The sequence below is a fragment of the Liolophura sinensis genome, chromosome 12 (genome assembly GCF_032854445.1).
Source record: "Liolophura sinensis isolate JHLJ2023 chromosome 12, CUHK_Ljap_v2, whole genome shotgun sequence".
Classification (NCBI taxonomy): domain Eukaryota; kingdom Metazoa; phylum Mollusca; class Polyplacophora; order Chitonida; family Chitonidae; genus Liolophura; species Liolophura sinensis.
The window spans coordinates 8,775,143-8,799,769 of record NC_088306.1 but is presented as its reverse complement, the minus strand read 5'-3'; the positions used below and the strand labels follow the sequence as shown (position 1 = coordinate 8,799,769).

General features: G+C 39.7%; 1 protein-coding gene across 1 annotated transcript; it reads left to right on the top strand.

The window, feature by feature from the left end:
• Positions 1-11,993: 11,993 nt before the first annotated feature.
• LOC135479436 (CAP-Gly domain-containing linker protein 1-like) lies at positions 11,994-24,213 on the top strand. Its single transcript, XM_064759263.1, has 4 exons — positions 11,994-12,293; positions 20,679-20,817; positions 21,588-21,697; positions 22,314-24,213. Exons 1-4 carry the CDS (start codon positions 12,159-12,161, stop codon positions 23,562-23,564), a joined length of 1,635 nt encoding a protein of 544 aa, XP_064615333.1. The 5' UTR covers positions 11,994-12,158; the 3' UTR covers positions 23,565-24,213.
• The last annotated feature ends 414 nt before the right edge of the window (positions 24,214-24,627 follow it).

The following is a 24,627-nucleotide window of genomic DNA, read 5'->3' as shown; positions in this document are numbered from 1 at the left end:
TAGACATAAACATCTGTTATTGCAAAATGTTACCAGTGGTTTCATCTGACAACAGTGCTCCCCAGGTGGGTAAAGTCGATCTCGTCCACAAATATCGCACTCTTTATAGCAGGAGTTTTTTTTTTCGATAAAGTTTTCGGGGGGTACACTCCGGAAGAGGACTTAATCGGCAAGATGACAGATATCATTATAATACTTCTGAGACGACGTTCAAACTGACTGAAGAAAAAAAAATTTAAAGAATAAAAACGGTGCGATTTTTCATCTTGACGTATAAATAAAACAAGACATAATACAGATATATTTCATGCGATTTGAACATTTCCACTAAATGTCGACTAATCATAAGGTGTACAAAGTCTGTACAAGAAATCGCACAGTACGAATGCGGTTTATAGCATAGCCTTCCTAGTATGTGTTTCTTGGGTGCATGCAAGTGGCTGTAATTTCTAAACTTTGGCGAAATTCCTTGAAGTATTAATATTCTTGAAGGTATTCATGGTTTTTCACTTAAATATAGCCTTATAACCGCAGTTAATGCTTTAACGCTCTGAGACAACTGTCTGTAGTACTCATCCGAAAGTTGCATTTTATACCTTTACAGCAAATGATATTTGTTATATAATTGCCTTTGTTTACACTGTATTATGCTGTAATTAGCCTCTTAACAAGTCAAAAAGGCGATGTGATATGTCCTAAGGTGTGTTATCTGTTGTCGTGCATGATACCCTAACAAAGGTCCCACCAATCGGGCCTATGTAATTCCCACCCCCATTGTTCTGAGACCCTTTATATTTCTGATGTCGGATTAGGGCGAAAGCTACTCATGTCTATATATTGCAAAAAAAAGAAAGAAAAGAAATTACATTGGTAATTGATATATATGTATCATCATTTACACACACACACATACATCCCCTCTGAATTTTTAGTATGTTCTGATCATCCCTAACGCAAAGTGTATTAAATGTATGCTCACGAGAGTGATCTCCCCTAAAATTGTGTACCACAAAACATTGTCATGGTCGTCGAACTGAGCTCCATCGCAAACCGTATATCTCCTGTTCACATGGAAATGGGGACCACTATAAGCCCGCCGCAGACAAGATGCTTAGCTATTGACCACAAGTAACTAAAACATACTTCATCGTGTACATGCAGTTTTTAGTGAGGTTTTTGACTCGCGAGACCGTGAGTCAAGTATCTAGCCTGTGTATGATATTTTCAGGCAAGCGAGAGAAAAACCTTACCGTAACCCAGGGAACGTAAGCCACCGGCTCAGCCAGATACATAAACAGACCAATCAAAATGAACTAATAAATCCAGTGACCTTTCCCTACTGGTCTTTTAGTGGATTCACCATTTTCGTAGACAAGAAGCTAGTAAATTTTATTTAAGAATAAAATTAGGAGTAATCTCCCCTCTACCGTATAATCCCCCATTTTCCACCAATTTTCCTCTTATAAACCATGTGAGGGGTCACATGTCTGGTCACATGACCTGTTTCAGGTAAGCTAAATGATCATCGTTTGCGTTTAACCTTTCGACTGAGGCAATTAAAGCCTTAAAGTTTACATATCCCCAGAGGTATTAAAGATGAAAGGCTATTGGTCGGAAGGGTGGAGGGTCTAGAATTGTGTTAAGGAGGATTTGAGATATTTCACTAAAATGTTGCTTCAGTATTTTTTTTTTATCGTGGAACACAGTGTGTTTCGAGAAGCTGTCCTATATATAACTGATACCAGTGTGTATAATTCCATCCCATCTCAACAGACACAATATTTTAGCTGAATCAGAACGCCCTGTATCTTTGCTCTAGTCAATAAATAAATTTCATATCATCATCGTTCTTTTACCCAGCAAATATTAATTATTCGACATGTAACTCTTCTAAAATTTTCCTTATCTAGAGCCCTGGCACAATATTCGTTGTCTTTGCCTATTGTCCCTGCTAAGTAAACCCCAGCTTCATAAATCTGAAATTTAAAGTCTGAACGTTGTTGGTTTTGGGGTTAAAAGCATAACACGAACATTTACTCAATAGAAATCCAGCACACTACAAATCAGCCCTATGAACACTTAGCTGATAGTTAGACTATGTACAGAAGATAGCCTAAAGACATTTGGATATCCTTTCTGTGCCCTCTCGCTGTGTTAATGCCGGATATTGTAATAATTTGTGATCTCACCGGAGGTGTTCTAAGAGTGAAGGACTTCTCACGAATCTTTCTACCCCCTGCCGAGATCAAAACTTGATCCTGAGGATATGTCGTATCTTTAGGAGAAGAAAATCCATACAGGTCCTACAAAATCCACCCAAACTACCATCCATTGTCCCAACGGCAACCTATGGTGCCCACAGATGTATAAATGTGGTATTGTCGGTACGCTATGTGTTAAATGTATGTCTGTTATTCGGAACTGTTACTGTACATTGACGGCTGAATTTAAAAGCTTGCAAAAAAAAAATCCTAAATACTTTTCAAACTATATATGGTTTAAAGCCCACAAACGGGCTTCAGCAGCATTCGAAACCCACAGGCGATTAGTAGCAGCATTTGAAGCTCACTGACGGGCTTCAGGAGCATTACAAGCCCACAGACAGGATTCAGCGTCATTACAAGCCCACAGACGGGCGTCACCAGCATTGCAAGCCCACATACGGGCTGTAACAGCATTTGAAACCCACAGACCGGTGTCAGCAGCACCGTCACTATAAATTTCGTTCTAGTCTATTTGATAGAATAGTGGGGTTACTGCTCATAATTGTCAGATACAAGTAGGCCAGTGTGCTGCAGCTTCGGACATGATATTCCCAGTAAATGTAAGAGGAGTTTTGACTTTAACTTCCTGTGCTGTACTAATTTATTGTTTTATTTACTTTCTTAATATTTCATGTAGTAATTTGTGTGGAAGGTTCCTTTTGGGTGTGGTATGGGTGTGGTCGGGTTTATTACTGATATAAAATGGCCATAATGGTTAAGAATTGGTAAGCGAATGTCTGTATGATGAGTAGATTTGGCTTAACAGTGTAACCGGCGAATTCAATAAATTGATCGCAAGTCTGTTTTATTTACGAGTTTTCAATCCACACCGAGTCACTTGCGATATAACAAAGGCAAAGTCTAATGATGAATGATATTAAGAATGATAGTCTATAATACGATCATATTACTATCATTTTACATAGTACATATATACGCGGAAACAGATTGTCTCTGAAGACGATAATCAGTCATATATATGGTTTAAAATTAGTAATCCGACTTGTTAAATGTGCGCGCGTAAGTCTTGATAGTTTAGACATTGTAAACATTAGACATTGTTTCCTGTCGTATATTGGATAGAATTAAGAATGTTGGTTTCATGTTATATAACGTCTTATCATTTACTTCACAGAATGCTGTAATTCGTTTGTTCAACAAGACAGCCGACCACACAATCTTCCATAAGCTGCTTTATCTGATGTCCCGTATAATATGATAACAAAGACACCAGCAATCAGGAAATGTGTTATGCAATCGCCTTAGTCGCCGAAACTCATTATCTTATTTTCATACAGACGTCTAGGACATACAGAGACGTTTTTTGCCATGGTATACTATGCATGCAAATATTCTTGAGTGCCTACAGCGTAAAACTGGAATGAAATAAATCAATAAATGACTAGACATGCGGGCGACGAAGTGGCTTTTGTAATCAATGTTTGGTGGCGTGAATCTTAACCGGTAAGCCAAAATACAGTACAAGTAACACAAGAGTGGGGAAGACAGTGTGATAGTTGGCAAATGACCAAACGTAACCGATAAAGCATATTCGGGTGTTTGATAAAGCTATATTTGTTAGTTTTTATCATAATCCATATAAAGGTCACATAGTTGTTCAGATGTGTCATCCACATTGTGTTTCAGAAACACAGTCAGGCATGATGCATGGGGGAAGGAATGAATGATTCGGGTTTAACGTCATACAATTTTTCAGTCGTATGACGACGAGGAGTCATTAGGTGTGTGTCTGTGTACTGTATCTTCTTGTGACCGGGCAAGTCCATACCGCCAAAGCGATGCCGCCATTGAAGTGTTATGCCGGAGAAAGCAGACATGACATCTCACCCAGCCGCATTATACTGACGCCGGTTCAACCGGCCACGTTTCGTCGCTCTAACCTTTCATTTTTGATCGCCAAGGTAGAAATCAAGTACCAGTCCCAATCAATAAAGCCTTTGGTATGGCCCGGTCAGGGTTTGATATCAGGTCTCCCGACTTCGAGGATGCAGGAAAGACAGTCGATATTCATGGGCATGACATCCAGACAATTTCCAAAGAGATTAACTTTTATTATACTAATAAAATTAGTAAAATTAATTATCAGTTAATTTATGTACAAAAAGTATACAACATGCATATATATAACCGTCAGTTATAAATTTAGAAGTGTTAACGGTACCTCACTCTATACCACAGCAGTCTGATCTATATGGTTGGTGGAAAGAAAACCACCCCCCTTTGACCGTGGACAAGCCGGCAAAGGACCCTCTTGTTAGAAGTTGTAGGGAATATATCGTGAGGCTATGTAGGATTAGATGTATGTCAACGAGAGTGATCTCCCCTGTTGGCTATCATGCTGTGTTGTAGATGAGAACCCCTGGGTCGTAGAAAAGCTTAAAGGATAAAAAAAATCGCTACATCTACACAACACGTCCTAACCACAACCCTTGAGCAGGAACAACTACGTATTGTAATGGTGCTTTTCGCATTTTTAAACCAAAGATTGGTTCAACTTTCCATGTCAGTGATTGGTATTTAACACTGTACCCAACAATGTTTTACGCGCTGTCTTAAAATTGTCTTGAAATGTCATATATAATATTAATAATGTTTAACCCAACATTTCGATAACTAGTGGAAAAGCATTTAGAATAGTGATTAGGTTAAGACTTTGTAAAGTATTTTAAATTTAACAGTTTACAAATGTTGTAAAGAATGTAAGTTAAGGTGTTTTGTTCGCATAATTAATGTTAAAAATCTTGTAATCTAACATTATGTGACAACTAAATCTTAAAATGTTGGAGTTCAGCAGTCAACATGTACAATTTTAACACTTACAAACTGTTAGCAGTTTAACATTTTCGTTTGAAGATAGCTTTAAACGGCGTGTCTGCTTTAAGAGTGAGGGTATACCTCCCCAATTTACGCCGCAGTCAAACCCGCACGTGCTGGATTGGAACAGGCGACCTCATTGGTCAAGAGTCTGCTTATGGCAGCGAGCCAACGCTTTGACCGTCTCAGATAGAGTGCCAAACTCTGCTATGATAATCTAAATAATCGTTCTAGTTGGCCTGGCAGTTTGATTGTTGTTTGCATAGCAGAGCCACCCAACATTAAGGGAAATGTAGAGACAACGGACACATCGGTTAAACTCGCATTTTTCTGTTATCGGTTAAACTCACTCAGCCATTTATTTCAAAGTGAATGTAATTCATTGACCGTGCAATCCTGTGTTCTTCACCAACAGTGACGAGTGAGTAATGAATCCAATAATACCCCAATACTTAACACGTAGTGGTTCACCCTGTACTGATATTTCAAACGCTTGTCATACTCATGGATAGTACAAACGTTGTATTCCAGAAGGTGCGCGACGGTACTCCGTGGCCGATGTGGTTAGAACGCCAGCACGGCGCAATAATCCACGAACCTCTCACCATCGCGGTCGGCGTGGGTTCAAGTCCAGTTAAGGCTGGTTTTCTCTGCGGTCGTAAGTGGGAAGGTGGATGGTCGTGGGTTGAAATATTTTTGATTACGACGTATAACACCCATCAAATAAATCAATAATTAAATAAATAAATAGATAGAGGGCGTGCACTTCACAGAATGCATAAATCCACTCTGTGTGTGAGCTGTTTACAATGATGCGTAAGCTGCAAGCATGTGGAGATCGTCGAGTGATTGTAGATTATCAACATCCCCAATAATTTTAAACTTATACGATAACGATCGGCCATATGTGAAGAAAACCGGAGTGGTTGCGATTATCAACATCCCCAGTAATTTTAAACTTATACGATAACGATCGGCCATATGTGAAGAAAACCGGAGTGGTTGCGATTATCAACATCCCCAATAATTTTAAACTTATACGATAACGATCGGCCATATGTGGAGAAAACCTGAGTGGTTGCGATTATCAACATCCCCAGTAATTTTAAACTTATACGATAACGATCGGCCATATGTGAAGAAAACCTGAGTGGTTGCGATTATCAACATCCCCAATAACTTTAAACTTATACGATAACGATCGGCCATATGTGAAGAAAACCTGAGTGGTTGCGATTATCAACATCCCCAATAACTTTAGACTTATACGATAACGATCGGCCATATGTGAAGAAAACCGGAGTGGTTGCGACAAACCACTGACCTTTGGCCCACGATTGTCGAGTTACTAACGAGCTTTACCATGTGTGATGTACATACTTGAATGTCATGTTGGTGGAAAACTAGTGGTCTTGAAAGGACGTAAGGCTGAGCGATCGCCGCTAACGTCACCAAGGCCACTGTGAGGAGGTGAATCTACAAATTCAATATCCAAGCTTGAGATTGAACCCGCATCTAGTGCGCATCGTGGACAGGAGGTGTGCACCATACTCACTAAACTACATTTCGTTCACGAGACTTCTGATATCGTTCCGGACGCTGAAAATATATAGGCCTGCTAACAGAAAAGTCTTCTTTGTGGCTACAGGTAGTGTCTTTTGTGAGGTTGTCAGTCTGAACACAGGTTGTCATGGCGATGAGTTATATTTTCTAGGCGTCATTCATGACCATCGCTATATCATCCTTGAAAAGCAAATTTAAAAGTTCTCCTTGCTCAGTTATCACCTGCATGTACGAGGTGCTCTCTAGGGAGTTCCGGTCTTGGTTCAGAACTGTTCTTTTGAAACTGCCTAATCGTGGATTTCAAAAGAAACTTCGAAAAATATGTCACACTCAACGGTGCATAAGGAATTAATTTTTCTCTGAAAAGCAAACAATGAAGTCTGAACAGTAGGTGTACCAGACTGACTTGATGGCCCAAAACCCTAAAGGTGACAGCACCTTTAATATAGATAGGGAAGTGTAGAGCAAAATTACTAAATCACTACATAACATTTAATTAACTTTTATTTTTTCACCGCTGTTGTTGACATGCACTGCATCTGTGGTCACTTTCATTATACATTCACTATATAGCTCAGTTGTACAAGGGGTTATCAGCTATGCACGTCTTGATATATCCGGTACACGTAATCGTAAGTCTGTATCGATAAACTGGATATTTACTCATGGCGTGCGTATAAAACTGATTAAGGTTAGAAGGCTGATAAATACCTCAGTTGATAGGAATTAACCCAGTCGTGAACTGAGTGTGTGCTACTGCGATATCAACAACAATCTGTTTTTCCACCTGCATTAATTCCAGTCTGCAAATTTCCTTTTGCTATTTGTTTGCATTTCAGTAGGTCAGCATATGAGGTGTATGTAAACACACTGAAATATCGAAGGGTAAAGCCTCGTGTCTGACCAGGCCGATTTCTTCGCTTAGGGGTAATCCGGTGTACAATGCCCGATGTCTTCCATGTCTTCCATGTCTTCCACATCGGACAATAAGCAAGTCAGTGATATAGGTTTATTTTATTTATTTATTTGATTGGTGTTTTACGCCGTACTCAAGAATATTTCACTTATACGACGGCGGCCAGCATTATGGTAGGTAGAAACCGGGCAGAACCATCCGCAGGCTGCTGGCAGACCTTCCCACGTACGGCCGGAGAGGAAGCCAGCATGAGCTCGACTTGAACTCACAGCGACCGCATTGGTGAGAGACTCTTGGGTCATTGCGCTGCGCTAGCGCGCTAACCAACTGAGCCACGGAGGCCCCCTCCGTGATATAGGAAAATCACCACTGTAGACAGGTTGGCACAGTAGTCATGTTGGTACAGTAGTCAAGTCGGTTTCATAGACTAGTTTCCTCTCCGGCCGTAAGTGGGAAGATCTTCCAGTAACCTGGATGGTCGTGGGTTTCTCCCGGGCTCTGCCCGGTTTCTTCCGGGCGAAATATTCTCGAGTACGGCGTAAACTCGAATCAAATAAATAAATAAATCATAGACAAATCGGTATCCTAAAATGGAGTAAGCAATGCAGACAATTAAGCACTACAGACAAGTCGACATCATGGGCAAGTCGGTATATGGAAAAGCCGGCACTCAGGAAATTTAGATACTGTAAATAGGTCGGAACTCTAGACAAGTCGACAACACTGGCCAATGGCTGCATAGACATATCGGCACTATAAACAAGTTGACACTGCAGTCAAATTGGTACCATAGACCAAGTTTGCGTTTAGACGAGTAGGCAGTATAGACAGGTGTGGGCACTACAAACAAATTGGCACTATAAAATGTCGGCACTAAAGGAAAGGTTGCTACTCTAGACGTATTTGTATACAGAAAAGAACAAAACAAGTCGGGTAAGCATGTATAGACGAGTCGGTGGCATATGTGCGTAGGCACTGTAAATCGGCACTGTAAAGAAATCGGCACTCTGACCGTCCTGCGATACCGGGAGACACAATAGTGATATTTTCGACATTATGTTGAAAACAATGCTAAACCAAAGTATATCAAACAAACGGACGGCGCAATAATTTTGTAACGTAACGATGTTAGCTCATGACATGGAGTTTTTTTTTTTTCACTTCACTTTTTTTTGCTTCAACTGAGGGAAAGCGTTCGAAGCCGAAGAAAACAATTAGCGTAATATCTGAAATACTTCCCCAACTCCACCCCTTTTCCCCGCCCCACCACATCGTCCCTAACACATACCCCTTCTCTCGTTAGGTTTATGGGAATGGATATATTTAATTTAATTTAATTCTTTATTTGCTCAACGACGATTTCCCACTGCCTAATAGCCACGAGTGGACCTCCTTAACACTAAACTCAACATATTGTATATAAATTAACATAGAGAACAAATGGCATATACAAGAGTTTACAGAATGAAGTAATGGAAACATGGATATATTGTTTATTAAATATGATGACAAGACATTATTTCTAGATCAGTGACATCGAATAAATTGCATTCAACGTCATGGCACTTTCATTACCTAATTCTGCTTAAGCCATGGTGCTAGAGGGCGTATAAATTGCTACTATTTATGCATTTCCATGAACAGCCAGAACTTGGCTGAGGTAAACTAACAAGAGGCCGTATTCCACCGGTTACGTGTGACCATTTGCCAGCTATCATAGTGTCGTCATTGCTCTGCTTTTTATTTATTTATTTATTTGATTGGTGTTTTACGTCGTTCTTAAGAATATTTCACCTATACGTCGGCGACAAGCATTATGGTGGGAGGAAACCGGGCAGAGCCTGGGGTAAACCCAAGACCATTCGCAGGTTGCTGGAAGACCTTCCCACGTACGGCCGGAGAGGAAGCCAGCATGAGCTCGACTTGAACTCACAGCGACTGCATTGGTGAGAGACTCCTGGGTCATTGCTCCGCTTTTTACTCGCTTAACTGTAATGTTACATTGGACCGAATCCCCTTCTCTCAAGGGCTTCTAGTCCGCTTCGGGACCGGTAGATCCAGGATCAATCCTTGATCGAGTCACACCTAAGACTTTAAAAGAGGAAGTTGTAACTTCCTCGCTTGGCGTTCAGCATGAAGGGGATAGTGCAACGACTGGTTGACCCGTATCAGTATAATGGCTCGGGCGGGGTGCCTTACTTGCCTTCGGTAAGTCGTCTCAGTGAAGCAGCACTAAATAAAAGAGCGGTGGAAATCCGTCCTGCAACAAGGAGGCACATTACACGTACATGCACCCTAATGATTCCTTCGTCGTCATGTGACTGAAAAATTGTTGAGTACGACGTTAAACCCCAAGCCCTCACTCACTCACTCACTCAAGGGCTTCTGTTGTCTGTCTAGATAGACGTTGTATTATTTCAGGTTGACTGCAATCCATTGAACATGCGTATAATCGACCAACACGCAACGCTCCAAAAATCATCACCTCAGTATAAAAGAACCACGGCATAGAGTAAAACGAGAGCCACGAGGAGAGAGTGATATTCGGCAGTTGGTCATAAATAACGGTTTTATTCTCACTGTTCATGTAAATATGTATCACCATGGAAGAATTAGGTTCATATGATGGTAATTGCATATTATTAGACCTCACTGTTCTAGAATTAGAGAAAGTGTTGTCATCTCATTTAACATGCAAAACATTAAAATAGTACAAAGGAACAAGGGCTCGGGGGATGCTCATAATCGACCAGTTGAATTCGTGTTTTTTCAGTAACACAATGTAAAAGACTACAGTACTGAAGGGAAAACCAGAGCTTGTGAGTGGCTCTCAGTCAGATGTTCTGCTCGCTTATACGTCTTTCTGATCCACAGCCTAAACAAACACACACTCGAAAACCGGTAAGTCAATAAGAACGTTTTGACTTCACGTGCAATACCTTGGACTGCGGATCGCAGTTGGCGGGTAGCTATTCAAAAGGGACAAGTCATTATTTCTATACATTATATATTATTATGTCCTTCTGCCAATCACAGAAGCGCCCACTGGAGTTAGAATCAGGAAGTATTGTCATCACATGACAGCCCGTATTGAGTATCATTAATGTACCAAGTATGATGTCTGTATGTGCAGTGAATAATGGAGATACGTGCAGGATTGCTATTCAGGCTGCTATTCAAAGAAGAGCCCTGTGGTGTTAGAATCGGGAATCATTGGCATCGCATGATAGCTTGTATTAAGTGTCACTAATGTAACAAATATGATGTCTGTAGGTGCAGTGTTAATGGAGATATAGCCTTATATATAAATTATAGAAATAATGACTTGTCCCCGTTGAATAGCTAAACGCCTGCTGCGAACCGCAGTCTAAATTCACTCACGTACTGACTTTTGAGTATTGTTGTGACATTGTCATTTCTCAGGATTTCGCGGACCCAGCAGCCACTGTTATGACTTCAGTCTTACGATTAGTGAACGTGAAATCATTACACCTGACAATTATCATACAAATGCCTGTTATACCACACCTGAATTTAATTTAAACGACATTGGTAAGGACTTTACGACCAATACATTCTAATACGGCTAATTACACGAACTCCGAACTTGCCATTGTCGGTGGTTGAGTTGAGACTGTTCGTCACATACTTCGTGTGTATACAAACAGATATGGAATTAACAGTTTTGGGAGGAACTCGGCAATAAACCATCTAATAACCAACCGACTGTAATTGTTGTCAATATAAAACTCGAATTTAATAAGGCTACGGACACGGATCGCGGATTCTATTGATGTAGCCGCCAGGCTTTGTCCGATAGTCACCACAGGTTATTGTGTTCACATGTTTTCCACACCGCCGAGCATTCTGATATCGTTTCTTTGTGATTCCCTTGTTGAAGTGGATATCCAGTGAATATTTTCTCAATATCTACTAAGAGAAGCACATACAATACAATTATAACAGAGAATAATGGATCGTTATACTCTTAGTCTGCTTCGACAATCGCTATGCTCCACTATTCGGCTCAATGCAAAAAGCGGCTTCTGCACCTAAAGCCCATATTGTTATAGTCCGGTATTAATAAGTCAAAAGAGAACAAATGTGAAGATTAGGGGGCTAAGATTCAGTCTGAAAAAAATAAATATTGTTGTCTTCACAGATTGCTCAGGGTGCAGTACATGTGGCTACAGATTCTAGTCTGGCGCTCAATGGTTTAAATGAACTGTAATAACATACATTCAGCACGAGGGCCACTTGTAATCATAGTGGGGTAAGTTAAGAGGATATCGACTGAATGGACAGCTTGGCTGGCAACTTTCCAAAAACCAAACTTTGAAAACTCTACGTACATACATAATACTAGCGACCGACCGCACGGTAACACACCAGGCGCCAGTGAGTACAATATGCAGGCAACAGTCTACGGTAAAGCTTTAACAGGTGCACAGGAGTGGTTAACTGAGCGTCCACATCACACATGAACGCATGGACACCCGGATCTCTTCTTCAGATGAACAATGGTTGGCGATTAGTTCAGAATTTACTGTGGGCTAAAGGTGATCTTTATACTGGACATCATGAACAACAAGCAGAAAACAGCACTGGCAAACAGCAGGAACTTTTTGGCCAAGAACATCGTGTGGACACCAGAATTTGCGGGAAAACTTGTGGCTGAAGGAGTCCTGACACAATTCATACTCGACGATATTCAGGTAAGTAATGGTTTGAAAAGATAAATATCTGGATGATAAATAGCGCTCGACTGATGTTGATGTGTTGAAACCATGAGGTCACTCATTTACGACCGTATTTTGTGACTGACGCCGGGAATAACGCACACAAGGGTTTCAACGTTGAACAATTCAAAATATGAACACAAATATGTGTGCATGTAGGTTTGTAATTCTACATACTTCACGAACGTCAATAAGCCCAAGTATTTTGGTTAGTAATGTGATAAATTATTGAGGAACTTGTGTTAGTGGATAGAGGGCTTGCTTTTGTGTGTTGTTCCATGTCTATTCGCTATGCTGACACTGCGTTATCTTAAGCTCTTATTATGTTACCCATTACAATGGTGCCGTGACAAAACATGCTCCGAGAGTAGGGATCTGGGCCTGTCGAAATGAGCTTCCATGTTTATTTATTCTGTTTCTTTACTTGATTGGTATTTGGAGCCTGGCTGAAGAGTAGTTAAATTATACGACGGCGATCAACATTATGGCGGGAGGAAACCTGTTGAAACCCACGACCGCCAGCAAGTTCAATTGTACTAATACATAGGAAAGTGGCATGTACATGGAACACATTTTAATTGGTATTTTAGTTACACAAGGGGCAAGGGGATGTAACTTCAGATCGCCACTTTAGATATATACACAGTTGCAATCAAAGCGCAACTGAAATACATATTTTGTTATCAACAATTGATATACTAACATACTACACAGTTTGAATCCTGATTTTACTCAGTCGTCTTGAACATACACTGCGCCTTTCCAACTTCACTGAAAACTGTTGAATGGTTCTCTTCGCATGCTTCCGTCCTATTTTCGTACTTTATATATTTTTTTAGTTCTTGGGTGGTTTGTGTTATATGCCGTTTGGGGAAGTCGCCTTGCGTTTATTTACCTGATACGTCCATATTGGTTGAATGCTGATATACGAATGTCGGTTTCGACGCATAGATTCATATATTGATAAAAAAGTCAAAGCTGTTCATCCAGTTGATCTGTTAGGTTAAATTTTAAGACCTAACATAGGCAGATCATATAGATTTTTAAAGAAAGATTTCGCTGTCATTGTTCTGTTTTAGGTATGTTAGTCTGGGGTTTTGCGCATTTGTGGTGCCGTCTGTTGTGTCCTACGAATTGGACCGGGGCTGGCCTGTCTCTATCTTTTAACCCAACCTGTACGTCTAAGAAATAAAAAAAAAATGACTAAACACGGAAATTAATAATTGCAAAATTGACTCGATTACTTGTGTCTGATGATAACGGTTGGGTCTATACTTGCAGCTTTAGTGAGGCGGGCACATTAACATTAACTGAACAACGTGCATGTGTTTATCCTAAATATTAACGTTCGGTAGAAGTTAGCCTGTTCCTTTTTGGTGGGTCTTGATTAAAATCCTAAGTGATGTAAATTGACAGGAGGTCTGATTTTACTTGTGACCATCTTCTAACTCTTCTGGTTTTACCCTCTGTGCCGTAGTCTACTATATTTACATCTCTTTCATCGATTATGTCACGACAGTATAGATGTACATGTAGGTGGGACGTTGTAGACTAAAAGGGCGATACACACAACGTCGTCACAATGGTAACTTTAATTATGGTAATTTATGGTAAGCTAGGCAACGTAACCAAGTGATAAGAAATGGCGGAAGATGAAGCTCGTATGCTGATCCGAATGGATCCCAGGGCTACTTTTGTGTTATTTGTTGCCTTATGCTCTGTATTGGTTAAGGACAGCAGGGTCAAATAAAGTCAGAATTACACTAGGACCAACGCAAACCCGTTAAAACACTTGAGTTTCACGTCAATGGTTCAGAATGCTTAATGTGGAAGCAAAGCTGGGAAATTGGCCAACCGATGTCAGAGCTATTTGCTGCCTCACTGTAATGCCATGCTGAGGACTCGAGGCAGTACCTTGCTACCTTTTCACAGCATATGGATATCGGACCCACCAATACTTACATGTAGCTTGTACACATAAAAGACGTACAGCATAGAGAGTAAAACCAGAGCAATGATGACAGTGTCATAGTTGGCAAATAGTTAAACTAAACCGGTGAAATATGGCCTCTTGGCAGTTTATATTAGATAGTGTTAACTGTTTATGTCAATGCATCAATAGTAGGAACACTCAGTCCCTACGGTAACACCTCTTAAACAAATCTAGGTTAGACGATGCAGTCATGTTTGTTGCAATCTATTAGATGTCACTGATGTAGACTTACTTCAGATGTTCTGTTTTGGAAATATTTAATACGAGAGAGAAAAGAAAACAACTTGGCTATTTATGTCTATGCTACATCATTGCAGTCACGTTCAAAAGTTGTGCCATTCAGTTCTATTTTTCAGGTGTATTCTTATATGTTTCGACTTTTACATTTCCGGCCATTAATATTGGTCGCCGACGTGTAGGTGAAATATTTCTGAGTACGGCGTAAAACACTAAGCAAATAAATAAATGAATAAATATGCCGAAGACCATATGTGAAGTTCCAGGTGTCACAATGATTCACATAAAAACACAAACCGAAATTAGGCCATTAGGCTGAACGCTACAGCTTCTTCTTATAATACATGTTGTATCTCAAACCGATGAGAATGGTTACCAATTCCAAAGTGTCAGGCAAAGCTTTACCAGGCATGAATCATGGTATCCCGCTTAGCGGATAGAGAATTTGTAAAACTCTTTCTCGCCTGTAACAAAACTGTTCAATGCTATTTACGTATGTTAGATGTGCTTATAAAACACTTAGTCCACATGCACTGTAGCGTTAAAGCTGTATGTAGTGTGATCGATAAAGGCTGTAAACTGTAGGCTGTGGCGTGTGAACACAACTGTATTAGTATGGATTGTATGGATTAACGTAATCGATATGTGAAAAGGGAAAAATAGGGTTATGACCGGTATATATATATATATATATATATATATATATATATATATATATATATATATATATATATATATATATATATATATATATATATATATATATATATTACGACTCAACGCTACATTGGTAGTATTGTAGCAGTGTCCTGGTGATTTTGAGAGAACATATGAATAAATAGATTTTTTAAAATCTTGTTTCGACATAAGTCTGTTTTGTCGAAAGGTTACATGAACATGATTCTAATCACGCAATTTGTTTTCACAGACAATTCTGATGATTCTAAAAGTCCTCACTGCAGTCGGTTTATTATTTATTTCATACCGCATTAATATCGCCTTAAATCAAGGTCTGCCAATAAACTTAGGCTTGTTAGGGATAGGTCGGTAATATGTGTTTGCGATGTGGTGGTTTCCTTCGCGCTTGGTCTAGTTTCCTTTGTATCACACCATGTTTCCTCTGCGGTCTGCTAGGTTTCCTACTAAATCTCTCTGCTTCCCTCCTGCTAGCTCTGTCCAGTTTCCTCGTGGCTGTGTCCAGTTTCCCCCTAACATTGCTTGACATCCTCATAGCTCTGTACGGTAGCATCTTACATCCGTCTTTTTTCTGGGCTCTGCACAACATTCTCCAAGCCATGTGTGGTTTCCTTTTAGCCTTGTCTGAATAGCCTTGCTCTGTCTGGTTTCCGTCTATCTATGTCTGGTTTCCACATGACCATTTATGATCTTAAGACATTTACGGTTTCCTCTCAACTGTGTTATGTTTTTTCATAACTCTGCCTGGTTTCCTCATGACCATGTATGATCTTAAGACATTTACGGTTTCCTCTCAAACTGTGTTATGTTTATTCATAACCCTGTCTGGTTTCCTCATAGCCATGTATGATCTTAAGGTCTTTGCGGTTTCCTCTCAACTGTGTTGTATTTATACATAACTCTGTCTGGTTCCTTTTGTTTGTCTGGTTTCCTCAGCACTTAGTTAAGCTGCGCTTAACTGATATAGCACAAGCATGTACATAAAGTGGAAATTTCCATGGGTCTATATATGTCAGATTATGCTTTATATTTTCTGAACAGAATGTCTACGAATGCAATCTTGAAGCTTGGTAGGATTTTAAGTGTGGGTGGCTGGAGAGTGTGTACAAGTACAGGTGTAAACGGGTGCAGTATGCTCACAAGGCCTGATATACAGTAGCATACACACGTCGAATGTATTAACAATAAACAAGGAGGTTTGCTTGAACGCTACTTCATCAAATTATGACGGATTGGCTAAACATATAAAGAGCACGAGAGGACAGACTAAGTGCCAACTTTGTTGTTTCCTCTACTATTTTCTTCTTGGAATGTGGCTCTACATTTGAGGCAATTATCGGCACCAGTTCAGCGTAGGTCTCATGTGTCATTAAAAGAAATGTACAGCTGTCAAACATGATTGACATATAATTCCCCTTAGAGGGAGGGGGACCGAAGCTTATCTGTCTGAGATCGTGACCCCATGGGGATGCATACCATAATTAGGGTAAAGTTGTGGTACAATTAAAGCTCGGCATGCTCAACTGAACTGAACTGAACTGTACTGAACTGAACTGTACTGAACTGAACTGAACTGAACTCAACTCAACTCAAGTCAACTCAGATTGAGCGTTGCTAGTTCCGTCATAATTTTCCGACAGTGGAGACAAGATTTTTTGCGTTAAGTCGGAATTTGAAGGGGCTCGATCAGAGCGAAAATCCATTAGAAATTTTGCTATTATTTTGGAATATATTTAGACCGTATTTCACGAAATATCAGCCTCTTCTGTGCACGTGTTTTTTTTTAAAAAAGTAAGTGATCAAAATTTCCAATAAAATTTATAAATCGCTTCGCATGATAACTTGTTCAAGCTTTACATTCATTTCAATGCCATAAATACTACAGGTACACGTACGAGACCCATATTGACGGAAACGCAATAATTTGAGCTAAAGTTTGTAAAACATAGATCTTATTAAATTAGCGAATATGGATTTTGTGGCCAAAAATCCCCTGTATGACATCTTTAAGCTTTCGTGTATGCCCAGCTTATGCAGAGACATTCCATCTCATAACCACATTTACACTGATTTATTTTTTTTTATCTGATTTGAGTTTACGACGTATTTAAAAATATTTCAATTATGCGACGTCGGCCAGCATAATGGTGGAAGGAAAAACCGGACGGAGCTCGGGGTAAACCTACCACCATCCAAGTTGCTAACAAACCTTCCCACGAACGGCCAGTATAAGCTGTGCTTGAACTCACGGTGATCGTGCACCGCCATGGCAAGCTAGCCACCTCGACCACGGAGGCCCATACATGAACACTGACTTATCTCGTTAAATCCGACATTCTTGAAACGCTTTGTCTTGCATAGTGATGTTTCAGTGAAAATGAAATTTAATTTGTGTTGTCGACTAAATGCGAATTTGTGTGTATAAATCTAGACGTTGTATCAAACATTCATATACAAGTCGTCAACCATAGCGTGTATGTTCTGGGTCTATAGTCCCAAGATATATTAGGTCATGATGTAAAAATAACAAAATAAACACAAAAATACAAAACAAGAATACACAATGTATAAAAATTAATCAAAAGTATTACACAGCCCTCTTCACCTCCATCCCCACACCACCCTCCCCTCCAACCTTTACTCTCTAGTTTAAAACGTTAGCTCGGTTCAATCTGTCTGCTGACAAGATGGCAACTGTCCTGGATCGAGTCCAATGTGCGCTACCGTATGACAAATCACGAGGTCATGTGGGTCCGAACTGTTGCTCATATTGTAATCCACACCGAGCAGGTGTGGACAAATATTGATATACGATAGGGGCATACTTGCCGTAAGTGGTTCGGTAAACAGACAGGTCGTGGCAGAGCAGCCATACACGGTAGGCCCATTATTTCAGGCCACTTAACAAATAAAGGTCAGAGCAATGCCTATGCACTTCGGGTCACGAGATGGCTTAATTTTTTTTACATTCACTATTGTAATCACTGCTTTGTATTCATAATGATTTTTAGCCGTTTTGTGCCAAACCCCACGGTTTAGGGACATATATGCATCGTCTTATATTTATTTATTTATTTATTTGATTGGTGTTTTATGCCGTACTCAAGAATATTTCACTTATACGACGGCGGCCAGCAATATGGTGGGAGGAAACCAGGCAAAGCCCAGGGGACCATCGGCAGTTGCTGACTCACCTAGCGCTGGATATAGGAACAGCTACAATTAATGCAGAACTGGGCACGAGTTTTGATTAATGTCAATTCACAAACTAACCCTGGCAAACGATTTTAATGCTAATTAAATTTATGCCCCTAGAATATATGGATCGTCTTTCCAGCTTCCTTGAAAATTATTGACTGATTTTTTAAATAACTCCGTCATTATTTCTTACTGTATATACAGTCTTAGCTTTTTTAGTTTTTGTGTTGAATGTGTGGGTATGATTAAATGATTGCAGTAGAATAAACCAATAAAATATATCAGGTTTCTTTCAAAACTAGCCAGAGATAAAACCCATTTAATCTCTTGTCAGATTAAGGTATCAAGGTATTTCATCTCTTGTACTTCTGCGGAGGATATCGGACAGTTTTCTAGAATTTTGGTCCTATGTTAAATGTGACGAAAACTCTGCATTTTCAGCACTCCCGTACTAGTGACGTGCAATAAATTATAATTAACATCACTTCATTTTTAAATTTTTTTAATAATTTGCTATTCTTGTATTTACATCAACAGCTAACTGACAATAAAGTATACTGACAGAAGGCCTTATTTCACCGGTCACGTGTGACCATTTACCAACTACCACACTGTCGTCGCTCTTCTAGTTTTACTCTCTATGATTTTTATGTCTTCAGTATATTTCGTTGTTTAAGATGGAAATACAATGTACGAATGTCTGTTATAACGGCTAAATTTATTCAAAGATTATATAGAGGCAGTTGAGACTTTGGCCTATTCTATATTGCAACATCTTCTAAAGACTGGGTCACGCCAGGGTGAGAAATTCCTGTCTTACCGTAAACAGACAAGTGGTTTTATCAGCGATTCGTGACAAACTTGTTGACACTGGTAAACTAGCATAGCGGAACGTAATATTTCAGCTAAACTCCCCTCTTATCATGACAACTTACCAACTCGCAGACCCAGTCTTCTTGAGTTTACTATGTCGGTGTTCTCGCAACTATATGTGAATTACTAAAGAAAATGAATGTTAGTTTGACTAGAAAAAATGGCAGCACTCTTAAATACTTTACCATCATGGATTTACACATTAAACATACGAATTTAGCTTTTTTACACACAGGATTAAGTAGATATTTGTCACCTCTCATGACGCTAGCGTACATTATAAAGAAAAAAGTCTTGATCATGACGCTAGCGTATATTATAAAGAGAGGACGTCTTGATCATGACGCTAGCGTACATTATAAAGAAGAAGTCTTGATCATGACGCTAGCGTACGTTATAGATAGCCAAAGTGTTGGTCATGACGCTAGCGTACATTATGAAGAGCTAAAGTCTTGATCATGATGCTAGCGTACATTATATAGAGAAGAAGTGTTGATCATGACGCTACCGTACATTACAAAGAGAAGAATTCTTGATCATGACACTAACCAACAATAAAATAAATATATGAATAAACAAATATAGGGTAAATGATCTTTTGTGAAAAATCTTAAACCGTTGGCAAAAGTAAAAGCGCAATGTACCATATCAGAGACGCTTTATGCCAGTCTGCCTGACATTGCATAGTTAGGCATCTAGTAAAAAAAGCCTTCCTTATCCGTTATTTTGTTCCCGTGTATGAAAGTACTTCGTTCTGTAATTCACGGTGCGGACCCTGTCTTAATCTGACTCTGTTCAGTTTGTCCACAAGCTAGATACATATAATATAAGCGAAAGAATAGGCCTCTGCATGGGAGATCGCCAGTGGTTGTGGTTTCTTCATAACTTCTTCATAGCATTCTTCATAAACCTGGCTTCAAGCAAGTCTGACAATTAACGTGTTTGTATATTAAATATGAAGGCCGTACAGCATCTTGAGTCATTCGAGACCATTGACCTCTAATATTGCCATTTACATGACTGCATACTTTTTTCACCTAATTTTGCTTAAGCCATCTTGCTAGAGGATTTGGTACTATTTAAGCATTTACCTGAACAGTTAGAATAAAACCCAAACTGAGGAAAACTGACCGTACTTCACCGGTTATGTGTGACCAACTATCACACTGTCGTCGCTGAAAGTCTTTTATATTTTTATGTATGGAACGAGTCAAATCAAAAGAAATATCATGCTATGTCGTTTTGCAATAAGTAGCAGTTATATTACAGTTATTTAGTACCGATTGTCGCCATGCAGTACAATGTCTGTTTTTGTGGTTCTGAGAGCAGCAACTGATGAGTTTTTGGTTCTTCTTTTATTACAGAAACATGAAGGTCGAGAAGCCATTATCCACGCCTTGCTGGAGGTACTGCCTCTCAAGGGCGGTCAGACGTTCGACAAGTTCTGTGACTTGCTACAATGGTCTGGTCACTGCTTCCTTGCCGACTATCTTAGGGACGAAGGTAATTTACCCTGATCAATCAAGCGTAACGAGTAGTTTCATAATGGCTTTCTCTTAGACTGTTGGCTGTAAAATTGCCACTTCATGCACTGTGTAAATTTACAAGAAAGTTTATAGGCACCATATCTAATAGCCATTTTATTTGTTGGCCCTTGTATTTATGTACACGTTGGTTTTCTGTTTGTTATAACTTATCATAAATCAGTAGATTCATACTTCCTGTTATGAGTTTTTACAATGCATTTGACTGGTAAACTGACTGCTATAGTAACGTTTGCTGTAAAATGGCAAACTCTAATTACTACACGGTAAAGCAGGTAGATTCAGTCCGTTACGCATTAACTTTTAATACTGCGTGACTTCTCAACTGTTTTCATCCACTGATGTACAAAACGTGAAATTTTATCATAATATTTAACGGGAACAGATTTTTCAGTAGGTACTACACTGAAATTAATTTCATTAAAGTCAGCATTAAGTTGATTTAATCGAACGACAAAAAAACAACAATAACAAGTAAGAGAGACAGTATATCTTGATTTGCCAATGTACTGGAATCTTTAAATTACCTCTCCTTGTAACAGTGCTCGTAACTTAAACGTTACCAAAAACTTCAAATGTTCTCGCTTCGATGTGCGTCCTCTCTCCAACTGCTTTTTGTGCGCTCGGCTCGAATTCTATAAGTATGTACCAGGAGTCTGTTGATCCGTTGATGTTGTTGTTGAATTATAAACAGTAAATGGTCAATATTAATTTGGTTCTGTTTTCCAGTGAGTAAGGATGACATTGCAAGTGTGAAAGATATCCAAAAACGTCTGCCATTCTTAGAGAAACTTCGAGATTTCGAGAAGAAGAAACTGGAAAGTTACATCGCAGATAAGGTTAGCATCGAAACATTCATAGATTGTAGTATTGTTACAGATAATCGAAGAACTAAATTCATGCTCTGAATGCACCATTAGTGTGGACAATGTTAGTTAAATGTGATAATAAAACAACAAAGATTTAGTGAGAATGCGTTCTCATGAATGGGTGGAGTTAAGACTTATCTGTTACGCATTAACTTTCGACTGCTACGAGATTAATTAGCGTATTCCTATAATAACGAATCCGTTATTTCATTCACAAGCTATATCCTACAAGCGATGTCGAAGGTGTTATCAACTATATGGTTTGGATCGGAAATTACTGATTATGCATCTCAGTCAATTATTTGGTTAGTAATATGGGTGTACAATTTCGTCTGATGGTAAGTCGACTAGAGCGTTGTTCTTACCACCGCCGATAAACCTGACCTTTGAGGTTGTAGGTTCGAATCCAATCGTCGCGCATTCGGTGGTGGCTATAAGTCAGTTGGATTTCCAAGTGTATTGCAAAGATTCACTTCGGGTTCTCCGCATATAAACCCATCTTGAGTATCACAGAAGCCAATAATGAAATAATTAAACAAATAAATTCACTTAATTTAATGCGTTTTTTCTTTTTCTTTTGAAAAAGGTCAGAGAAGAACTAGTAAAAAATTCTTGGAAAAGCGAATTCACGGAGAAGGATAAAACATTGGCCATCAAAGAAAAGCAAATAATGCAAACCTTCAAACACGAAGAGGAAAATAAGCAAAACCAGTCAACCATCTGTGACCTGCAGCAGAGGCTGAAGGGGTCGTGCGAAGAAGTGTCCTTGCTGAAGGCGCAGATATCGTCGCTCAAACAAAACATGCTAGAGCTGGACGCGAAACACAAGGAACAACTTAATCGCCAGATAAAGTTCAACCTCGCGAACGACTCTTCTTTAAGGCGTGTTCAAGAGAAAATCGAAGAACAAGAGTCAACACTGGACCGAATCAGGCGAAAAATAAACAGCGTTCAAGGTGTATCGAAGAAAACACTGGACACAGATGACATAGGCATTCCCAAGCCTGAACTGACGACCTTGTTAGAAGACATGGACAAAGTTTTAGAGAAGCTGAGTCATCTGAGTGAGGTGGAGAGGAAGTACGAGAGTCTGCAGGAGGAACGAGACTGGATAATCATGCATCTGGGGGCGGATGGTAACGCCACTAGTCTGGTACAGGCGTACAAACGATTTGCCATACAAAACGACGAACACTTGCACACTCTTAAAGAGGAAGTGGCTAAGTATAGCGATTTAGTAAAGGAACAGGAGAGTAAAGGCGAAGAAGCGCGAACCAAAGAGAGAACTAAAAACGCGGGCAATGTTTGGCAATCCGCCTTGATGTCGGTCATGAAGAAACAGCTCCAAGACTTGAAGATAGCCTCTAAACAAAAGGACAAGAAAATTGAGATTCTGGAAAACGAGGTGAATGACTTGAAGTCAAAACTAGCGGCTGCAGAAAAGGACTTGGCTAGCTATGCAGCCATCGAGTCCTCGGTCAATCGGTTACATGCGTATGCCGACAAAGGAGACAGTTTGAAAATTGACACAAACAGGTCGTTCAAGAATTCCTTTTTGCCTCCCCTTCGTCGGGGTGGCTCCCCGGTAGACGGACAGGTGGTCAACGGCCGGAAGCCCAAACCAGCCACCGGACCCCCCATGACAGAGAGGGGGATCAATCCCCGGGCGCATCATATGTCGGAGACGTTGTCAGGGGGTCAATACCGCCTTGACACTAAAGTGCGATACGGACAACCATACCACAGTCTAAGTCAGGGCCTTGGGGCAAGCACCGGCCATAATAAAGGAAATTTCCAGCTTGGAGAGAAGATCATCATAGGCAAGAGAATTCAGTAAACATCTTAAAGGCATACAGGTTTACACTTGTCCAAAGTTTTGCTGTAGTCATTTGTCCCGTTGAAATAAACTTGTGATCCTGTCACCACACGACATTGGGTAACCCATCAAAATTGAGCAGCTGAGTTTTACCTGCTATTTGGGTACCAAAGTACTGTTCTGCGAATTAAAACGATAAAAAGAATTCAGGCCGAAATATAAATGCATAAAGCTCACCCACAATTTAACACTTTGAAAAAAAAAGAAACAAAGTTGTTGGTGTGCTATCAAATTGTTTATAGCCAGTATATGGTACGTTTTGCTGCATAAATGCACGAGATACAGAATCCATGCTGATTAGCCGACAGTGGAGATAGGGTTTCCTGGGTTAAACCCGGCAGCCTTGGTGACGCTTGAATAAATGTACCATACCTAAAATTCAGTTCGGGCTAGGTATAATAACTGCTCGTGATATTGCGTGAGCAAGACGGGAATGTAGATAATGACTTCATGGGTGAATAGAATTACGTAGATACCTATTCAAATCGTCTAAACCAGTACCTGCTCATGGTATTGCTTGAACAGGACGGGAATGTAGATATTGACTTCATGGGTGAATAGAATTTACGTAGATACCTATTTAAATCGTCTAAACCAGTACCTGCTCATGTTATTGCTTGAACAGGGCGGGAATGTAGATATTGACCTCATTGGTGAACAGAATTACTTAGATACCCATTCAAATCAGTCGAAGCCGTCACTGTCATTTACATTGTAATATAACGTATATAGTAATTAAAAGACTGTTGTAATCTACGCACTTTTCACGAAAGACAGTAACTGGAGATGAATGGTAGATGAGAAAGGAACAATTCCTTCCTCGTGCGATGGGTAATCTGTTGTTCATTACTTACTTTTAATTACTTTGTCTCGACGCTCCATAGGAAAACTGGCTATGCAGTTTACTTGTGCAGGACAGAGTTCATTAAGTAACATCTTGACGATATTTAATAATGAACTCTATCCGGTTAAGACCACTTATTGGCTCTTACAGATAATGAAGTTAGTTACAGTCAATATTACA